This window comes from Oncorhynchus gorbuscha, linkage group LG01 (genome assembly GCF_021184085.1).
Source record: "Oncorhynchus gorbuscha isolate QuinsamMale2020 ecotype Even-year linkage group LG01, OgorEven_v1.0, whole genome shotgun sequence".
NCBI classification, from domain to species: domain Eukaryota; kingdom Metazoa; phylum Chordata; class Actinopteri; order Salmoniformes; family Salmonidae; genus Oncorhynchus; species Oncorhynchus gorbuscha.
In genome coordinates this window covers 91,853,437-91,863,339 of record NC_060173.1, presented here as the reverse complement: position 1 = coordinate 91,863,339, position 9,903 = coordinate 91,853,437, and the positions used below count along the sequence as shown (strand labels likewise).

Here is a 9,903-nt window from a genome sequence, read left to right as displayed (position 1 = left end):
AATGTTACATGAGGTAAATGCATTTTATGATCCCTACATTCATTTTAAGATAGCTAGGTGAGAAAACCACATATCACTGTCACATTTCTCCTCAATTAAGTAATATCAGTAAAGTCAGTGCTAGTAGGAAAAGAGAAGTGTTAGTGAGAGAAGAAAAAGAGTGCGTAGATTCAAGGTAGTTATGAAACCATAATAACCACAAACTGTACATCTGCTGTGAAAGACAGAGAGGTTATAACTGGGTAATGTGGGTGTGAAAACCGTGGGTTGGGTGTGAATTCAGCACATGAATAGATGCCTCTGTGTTCTGACAGAACACTCCCACAATACAGATAGAAAGTCAACTCATGCAAATGTCATTTTTAGATGTATTTAGTGGTACCGGTTTCTATGTGATATTACACTTTTAAAAATTTTATGAGACTAAACTCAGCATTACATTATTTCACAGACAACTTACAATAAGTAAAAAAGCCGACACCCACACACAGTCCATGCTCCTCATCCACCTATGTTTTTCTCCACACATTCATTCTCACACACATAGTCCCAGATCTCTGTCACACCGACACGGTTGCAGGTGCTATCCTGTGTATGTGCGTGTAGGACTTGTGGAGTGTGACGCTTCCATGGTGAGAGACACCAAGCGGTAACACACATTCCTCTGTCATTGTGGTTGTGACTGGGTCCCAGCACATCACCGTGGAGATGACCTGGTTCTTGTCGTCACGGCCACCAGTGATGAATAGTTTGTTGTTACAGGCTGCGATGGCGCAGCTCGCCCTCTCGCCCAGCCGGGTCACCATAGACCAGCTGTCTGACTGGGGGGAGTAGCAGTACAGAGCATGCATGGCACCACCTGGGGAGAGGGGAGGATTGTTACAACAGATACACACATACACACACACTGACACACAAATGGACACACACACACAAACACACTCAATATGATTGCACAGGTGAACTGAGAGTAGAACAGGTTTCATCCACTGACCAACTACATAGATGCGTTCCCTGAAGGTGACAGCATTAGTACATTTAGCCTCGATGGGCATGGGCGACCGCAGGCCCCAGCTCTCAGTCCCTGGCTCCCAGCACTGCAGCCTATCAGTGGCCAGCTTCCCGTTGGGCCCTCCCCCGATCGCAAAGATCCACTTATTGAAGCTTGCTGCAGCGAATGAGCTGACGCCCAACAGGAGGGGCGGGGCCTGGAACATGTATCAGAGCAGTTTATGTGTGTGTCTTATGAAACTCCATTTGTCAGATATCTTGTGTAACAACATGTCTCATCAGACAGTCGCTCCAATGCAGACTGACTGGAGTGATCACACCATATAATACATACAGACAGACTGACTGACCGGTGTCCAGCGGTTGTGAAATGTGTCGTAGGCTTCCACGCTGGTGAGTCTCTGAGTCCCATCGAACCCCCCCAGGGCATACACCTTCCCCCCGTGAACCGCCATCTTGTGTCTCCAGCGCCCAGTCACCAGGGGCTCAATGGGGATCCACCTGTCCAGGGCACCATTGTACTTCCACGCCTCGTGCTGTGTCTCTTTTCCACCTGCAGCAACAAGATGATAGTGAGAGTGAAAAAGAAACAGCAGTTGACCTATAAGAACAACCATGGTTTGTTGAAGTAAGGGAGGGGAATTTGGCAGGGAAAAGTCACGTTAGGCAGGCACATTAACCTTTGCCATCTCACTCGCCAAGTCCCCTTTTGGGAAGTGGGATCATTGTTTTGTCATTGTTGTTCTAAACCCATTGTCCGCAAGTCGCCGTGACGCCGTCAAGTTTGCCAACCCCCACCCCTACCTCGTCCGTTGGTTGAGCCTGTTGGTCTGGCCAGTACAGAGGTTGCACATTTTTCCCAGTCTGCCCTGTAGTAAGATTGTGCCTGCCCGGTATACAAACATGCATGGCTTGAGATTCGATCTCCGGTAGAGTGTGTGTAGCTAGCTATAGTTTAAATATCAACAGTACTGCCACAGCAGCATAACATTTGATTAACACTTGATAACACTTGATTTACTTCATCATCAATATTCAGTCTGTTTGGTTGATACACGCCCCAGAGAGAGGCAGAAAGACAGAGAGGAGCAGCTGCATCAATGACCCTCGCTCCAACCCAACTCCATCCCTTCCTCAGTCGGCACCAGCAACACAGGTAGTCTAGACTCTAGCTAACCACTATATACTAAAATATCCACACATATGCCCTTTTTTCAGTTTAAGCACCTGCCGCGTGAAAGGTTTGTGCACGGCCCTAATGTTAGGACTCATAGATCTAATATATATAATATATAATAATATATATATGCCATTTATGAAGGAGACAGAGCAAGCACAATACGGGGTGCTAACTTTTTGGAATAAAGCTGTGGTATTCCTCATTCACACACCATTGGGACTGTACACAGCCCCATATCCAGAGACTATGCATGAATCATTTTAGAATACCACGGTGCCTTCTTTCCTAAGGCAAGTGCCGCCCTATTTTGTTCCCTCTACTAAGTGAAATGTCACAGACACCTAGGTTAAGTCCTAACATTAGGGCCGTGCACAAACCTTTCACGCGGCAGGTGCTTAAACTGAAAAAAAGGGCATATGTGTGGATATTTTAGTATAGATCTGATAGGACTGGATGGATATAATAAGTAAAGAATCAAAAACTAAGTGGAGCTATTGCTTACATTTACCCTTTACCTCAGATCCACAAGGAGGAGAAAGTGAGGGAAGATAGGATGCAAGATTGGGGTAGTCAACTTTTTGGAATGAAACAAAGCCATTGAGTGCTAACCATAGAGAATGATAGAGGACTCTAGATCCCCAAAAAACAGTTTAATTAAGCATGGGCAGCACCATTGAGGACGTCACCATTTTGAAATAATCAACTGGGTGGGACTTCCTTAACCTATAGGCTAAGGAATAATCACATAATTCCATTCAGGTCATCAGGAGGGATCAGCCAATGAATTATATTTGTGAGCGAACATTCCATAACTGCTGGTGTCAGTAAATAACCGAACTTGGATTTAATCCTGTTCAAACAACACACTCCTGGTGGCAGTATGCACCCTTACAGTTCGTTTACCAACTCATAGAAATAGTAGAAGAAGACAATTGACGACTTCAAAATGGAGATGGCCTCCATGGCGCTTCCTATGCGGTCAAAGATGCCATAATGGGACAGATACAAAGAAGAGTCCTCTATCATTCTCTATGGTACTAACCCCTCCCATGAACAGAAAGCCAATAAATACAGCACTCTCACACAGGAAACCACAGTTGATTGTGCAAACATCCCACACAATGGCCTCCAGCAATAACGTCGCTCCATCTTAGTAAAGATGCTCTCAGGGACAAATGCTCAGATGTGAATTTAACAAAACTAGCTGCATCACTCACCGGATATGAACACCTCATTCCGGAAGGTGACACAAGCAAACTCCACCCACTTCCGGTTGTGGGACTCCTCCTCCATCTCTGTGATTGGCAGCTTGGCGACTTCCAGTCGGCTGCGGCGCAGAGGGTCAAGGCAGGTCACAGTGGCAACGAAGCGCTCCTCTTTGGTGCAGCCACCGATGATCATGAACACCTCAGATAGGTAGTGCTGTAAACGAGGCTTGGTACGCTCCGTGACAACCTACACACACACTCAGACACACACGGACAGAGATGCATCAGGAATCACATACACACCAACCCAAAACTAACATTTATAAACACAAACAGGATACCAGTATGATCACACACACCTCGTTGCCTGACAGGTGGTAGGTGCGGGCCTCCTGCAGTAGGGTGAAGGCCTCGTCACAGCGGCGAATCAGCTGGTCGGCCTCCACCGTTTCCAGGAAGTAAGCCGGCTCCAGCAGTGGCAGACGCACGTATGACAGAAGACCAGCTAGTAGGAGGCATCTCTCCTCCTCCTTTGCTCGCACCCAGCGCATCAGAGCCTATAGTAGAGTAAATATTGGATGGATGGATGGATTTTTGCATTCCTCATAAAGTAAATGAAAAATCTTGTGAAAGGTAATGAAATGTATACTACACCTCAAACACACTCTCCTCCCGTGTCACTCCCAGGTCATCTCTCTTCAGAGCGTTCTGCAACGCCCCCGCTGGCAGCTCCAGGTACTCCTCATGTTGAACCACTCTGGAGAACTCTGAAACCAGGTAGTCCTGGACCCTGTCTCTCAGTGCAGGCAATGAATGGGCCTCAGCCAGACGCAGTACACCTACACAGCTCTCTGGCTGGAGAGAGTCAGCCAGGAACCCTGCACATGCCTCCACTACACGAGGAAACTGAAGAGAGAAGATGGAGACAGAGAGGGGAGACAGACCGAGAGGGGAGACAGACAGAGAGGGGAGACAGACAGAGAGGCAAGAGATGAAATCAAGATGGCAGACAATATTTTTATCGAACTTAATCTAATTCACTTTTATCTGACTTCAATCGACACTCTCATGCATACTGTCATGCATACACACACACACACACACATACACCCACACACCCTGTCATCCAGCTGTGAGCCTAATTCAGGCCTGAGTGGAAAACAGATCCTGAGAGTAAACAACAAGAATGACTTTCACTTCCCTGTCTCAACTGTCACCTGATTCAGAGTCATCTTCTGTCTGATGACAAATAAGTAGGAAATATGCAGAAGTTTGTGACTGTATGCACTATTTCCAAAAGGAGGAAGACAGGGATTTCCATATTCAACACTCACCTATTTAAAAGTCCCTAAGGTTGTGTTATGATTTGACAGAAACAGAGGATAGCACCGAGAAGGAGAGATAAAATGACAAAGATGAAGGAAAAAGGCTGAAATATGATTTGTTTCTGCTGCATTTCTCAGGTGTTTCAGTTAAGCAATAAGGCCAGAGGGGGTGTGGTATATGGCCAATATACCACAGCTAAGGGCTGTTCTTAGTTAGACTCAATGTGGAGTACCTGGATACAGCCCTTAGAACATTGCCCATATACCACAAACCCCCGTGGTTCCTTATTGCTATTATAAACTGGTTACCTACGTAATTAGTGCAGTAAAAATAAATGTTTCATCATACCCGTGGTATGATATACCACAGCTGTCATGCAATCAGCATTCAGGGCTCGAACCACCCCGTTTTTAATAGTGTTTATACAGTATTTATATAGAGTTTACACAGCGTTACGCTAGCATTAGTAGATTAACCTGGAACAGGCTGGCGGCCTCCAGTGTTCTCTGGACGTTGGTGTGTGTGATGGTGGCTCGGCTGGTATAGGTGTAGTCCAGTAGAGTCTTCATGGTCTCACTGTCCACCCCTTTAATCTCCACCTGCTTCTCATGACTCTCTCTCAGACCACTGCAGAACATCGCCCTGGACACACACATAATGTTCTCTAAGGATTATAGCTTGACAAAGTTGTGAAATAAACATCTGAGGTCATTCTACAGCTATGGAAGAGAGTGTGTGTGTATGTACCTATAGTAGTGGCTGGCGGCGGCGAGCACAGCTCTGTGGCAGGGGAAGTCCTGTTCCTGAACTCGCAGAGTCACGTCGGTCAGCTCTCCACTCACACGAAGCGTCTCCATCCCCCTCTGAAGCTCCACAGACAGCCCTCCATCTTCCCAACGCATCCCACTTACATCACCCCCTTCACCCTCTTCCCCAGGGTCAGAGCCTTCTCTGGGGGTTTTCTCTGAGGGCCCAGGCAGAGGGGTGTCGGTGGTCCTCTCCAACGAGTCACTCATCCTCACAATGAGAGGCCCATTAACAACACACAACACAAACTCCTATCTCCGCAGACACGCACATACTGCGGGACACACTCAACACACAACTTTGCATACTTTTCCCAGAGAATGGAGACAATACACACCAGCCCTTGAACACACATTCACCACAGCACAGAACTTAACAGTGTGTGTTTATCATCTCTTCCTGTCAGGTCCTCTGTAATACTTCCCGTTACTGGTGCTGGTGCTTTGTGATTGGTGGATGTTATGTGGTACATGATGAAACATCGTTCCTGTTCTAGATCCCTTCCTCAACTGCCAATTCCTAGAACTGGCAGTTGGACAACTCTACACACTCTTACTCTACCTAGCACACACAAACGCACACACACATACATGCACACACAAACATAAACACACACATACACACACACACACACACGCATGCACGTACTCTGCTTTGCGTTGTACCCTTGGCCGTGGTATATTTGCCATATCCCCCCTGTGGTTTTACTGTTTCATTATAGATGTAATAATCTGTGCAGGGCCTATCTTCCATTTCATGACCCTTGTGAACAAGTAAGTTATTGTCTCATTCAGCATTGGGGCAGTCTGAATAGTAGCAGCTGCAGTAATAGTTAAAGTCCTACTTAGCCATGCAGCCCAAGCTCACTAAACTATAGTAGCATGTCGTAGTATGTCGTCTCATCATGCCCTTTCTCACAATGTGTTTTCCCGTTTTCCACTAGATGGCAGTGTCAGATCAATGTTGATGTGATAACAGTTTTGGATCATTTCATGCTGAGACACAGGTGCAATAATAATACTGAGATTGGTTTACAATGGGGCTGTAATGGATTGATATAGGCATGTTCTCTCTGTAATGTTATTCTGAGCCTTTGTGATAAGACTCAGAGGCAGACGGCATATAGAACACAGGTGTGCGCACACACACACACACACACACACACACACACACACACACACACACACACACACACACACACACACACACACACACACACACACACACACACACACACACACACACACACACACACACACACACACACACACACACACACACACACACACACACTTACAGTAGTATGCCCGTTTAATATGTATGCGTTTCCATTGTATCTGTCCCCATAGTGCCTGCGTGTTCTGCTCATTTCAGTTGTCGCTCTAACCACATATTTTGCTTCTTCACAGTCTGTCTTTAGGAAGAAGAAAAAGCAATATTATAAGAACCCACATATTACAGACACACAGACAGACTGACAGACAGATTAGGTAAGGCGGAGGTGCCTGACTTCAGATAACTTCTACTGTGTGTAGTTGATACAGCTGTGTGCTTGGTGTGTAGTTTGGCCTGGCGTGTTGGTCAATTTGGGGCAGGATGGGTTGCGTCAAGCAGTACCAGTGGAGGACCAGTCTCCTGGTCTTCTTGAGTGGACTCATCCAATGGGGTAAGAGTACCATCAGGTCTACACACACCCCTCCACTCCTACCCAGGGTTACCTTTTAGTTTGCAAAATAAAGAAGAACATTATGCACATTAAAGTACATATAAATGTAATATGTAACATTTTATACAGTCCCCTGTATCAATTAGTGAAAAATGTATCTGCATATTAAAGAAACAACAGTTTGTGCAGATTGTCAGTTCTCTTTTACTATTATCAAAGTGAAACGTGTTGAGTTGCATTTTAGTGTCCTTTTATCAGATGATGGGGTGGACTGTTGAAATGGCCACAGTTCTAAATCAGTGTTTCTGAAACCTGTTTTCTACATGGTTGGTCTGCTGATGAAATGTTATGAAATAGCCTTGGCATAACAGCCAACGTCTACTGGGAATGAGTCACATGATGTTTCTGCTTTCATCAAACAGGCGCTATGAAAACAATTAATTGAACACAAACCCTGGAAGATGATTTCTGTCAGATGGCAATGTTGCAGCAGTTATTACACATGTTGATTTGCAGCACATTCAAACCTCCTCTACAGCAGGTTTTAGTCTTTGAGCTGGAGCTGTGTCTGTTCCCAAACTACTACAGTTGAGACATAACTTTGGCGATATGAATGCAGTTTTCTTAGTTTATTGACAAGAGGAGGACAGTGCAGACTGAAACCATGAAAAACATTTGAAGCCAGAAATACTTGTCTGAGAATATCATCTTCTTCTTTTTTCTTATGTTCTCCATCTAGGCGGGGCTACGGTGCTTGTGGAGGTGCAGTCTGGCCCTCTGTATCATGTGATTGGCTACCCTTTCTTCATGTCCTGCAACGTGAGTGGTTTCTCTAACCTGGCAGCCCGGCAGGACTTCAGAATCTCCATCTACAAGCCAAACAGACCCACCCGTGAAATCCAGATCGTCAGCACTGACAAGAAAAACTATGCCATGGCAGTGTACGGCGTCCGCGTCAGAGGCGGTGGCATCACTCTGGAGTGCCGGTTAGTGACCTCGGTCCTCTTCCACGGGAAGAGTCTGGAGGAGGGGGACGAGGGCGAGTATGAGTGCCACACCCCAAACTCAGAGTTAGAATATAACGGGACGCACAATGCTAATGCCACATTGAAGGGTAATGTTATTTTTTACTGCCTAAATGACAATACCTTCTTTGTCTGCCATATCTGTATAATTCACAAACCATTACTTAACTAACTCTGCTTACTTGAACTTAATCTGACAATCACATTAACCCCTGCCTACTGTAGTGTTGATATCCATCCCTCAAGTCCTGTTTGCATAGTGATCAAGGACACCCTGACCACCTCCTACACTGGCCCCGCTTCCTTCAGCCTATCAGAGGGGGGTGCCCTAACCCTGCAATGCCTCGCTTCCAGCAACACCTTCCAGCACACCCGCCTGTCCGTCACCTGGTATCTCCATGGAGACGGGGAGGCCTTGCCCCGCCCCATCATCTCTCTGGACTGTGATTTGACGGTGAGTCTGGGTCAGGGGTTTGAGGGACGGTACCAGGCAGGGTTCATTGGTCTGGACAAGCTGGCGGAGGCCACATACAGGCTGAAGATGGCCAGGATTGAGCTGTCCGACGCAGGGAGGATCTACTGCCATGCCCAGGAGTGGATCCAAGACCCAGACCTGAGCTGGTATCCAATCTCCCATAAAGACGCACAGGCAACCACGTTGGGAGGTCAAAGCCATAGGTGAGAAACACCTCAGTGTGTTTTTTGCTTCCCAGCTTTAGCCTTGGACCCAATTATGTTTACACATCCATGCAATGTTTTTGTGTTTGTGCTTGGCTAAAAGGAATTATGGGTTAAGAGGACTTATACACGAATGCCCAGTCCTGGTTTTGTCCGATTTCCTGTAACTAAATTCTGTTTTAGGGTTTCCTGTGTCTCAGAGGTGATTATGAGTGATGAGTTTCCTTTCTGTCTGAGAAGTAGTTGTGAGTGAAATTCTGTCTCTCTCTCTCAGAGGTGGCTCCCGACCAGGGTTCTGGCTCTATGGTGGTACTTGTGACCGTGCTCAAAGCACAGCTTCAGGAGGGGGAGGAGCTGGCCGTGCAGTGTATTGTGGATGCCTAGGGCCTTGCTGGGCATTTTCTCTCTGTGGCCTGGGTCAAAGACAACCAGGAACTGGCCCAGATTGGGCCAACTGGCGTCCTGTCTGTGGGGCCGGAGTACGGTGGGAGAGAGAGCGGGGGCGAGCTGAGAGCTGTGCGGACAGGGAAGAAGACACACCTGCTTACCCTGCGGCCCGTCAGAACCCAGGGCTAGGGAGTGTACCACTGCAGGGCCTGGTCACAGGAGAGGGATAGGAACGGGGTCTTCACACAGGGACCCAGCCAGGAGTCAACCACCGAGCCTATCACCATCAGAGCTATAGGTGAGTGACCTGACACTGAGTAGAATCAAAGCTACAGGTGAGTAATCTAGTAAGAAGCCAATCAGAATCAAAGCTACAAGTGAGTAATCTTGTAAGACGCAAATCCAAATCAGAACTACAGATGAGTCATCAGGCCCTGAGTCAGAGTTAGAGGGTGTGTTTGAGTTGTAAAGCTATTGAAGATGAGTACAGACAGACGTCGACAGGGGAGATGCATCCACTGTAGTGGTTTTCAAACGGCAAGGCTCAGATCAATATGGCGGTGTGAACACACGTAGCTGTCTTTGTTTATGAAGGTTTTTCTCCACAATGTCGAA

General features: G+C 46.8%; 1 protein-coding gene across 1 annotated transcript; it reads right to left on the bottom strand.

Annotated features, from left to right (window-relative positions):
- Nucleotides 1-354: 354 nt before the first annotated feature.
- On the bottom strand, nucleotides 355-5,951 carry klhl6 (kelch-like family member 6). Its single transcript, XM_046365668.1, has 8 exons — nucleotides 5,473-5,951; nucleotides 5,202-5,367; nucleotides 4,054-4,305; nucleotides 3,759-3,956; nucleotides 3,409-3,646; nucleotides 1,362-1,564; nucleotides 995-1,208; nucleotides 355-859 (listed from the first exon to the last, which is right to left on the bottom strand). The coding sequence occupies exons 1-8, from the start codon at nucleotides 5,739-5,741 to the stop codon at nucleotides 561-563; spliced, it is 1,839 nt and encodes a 612-aa protein (XP_046221624.1). The 5' UTR covers nucleotides 5,742-5,951; the 3' UTR covers nucleotides 355-560.
- Nucleotides 5,952-9,903: the final 3,952 nt, after the last annotated feature.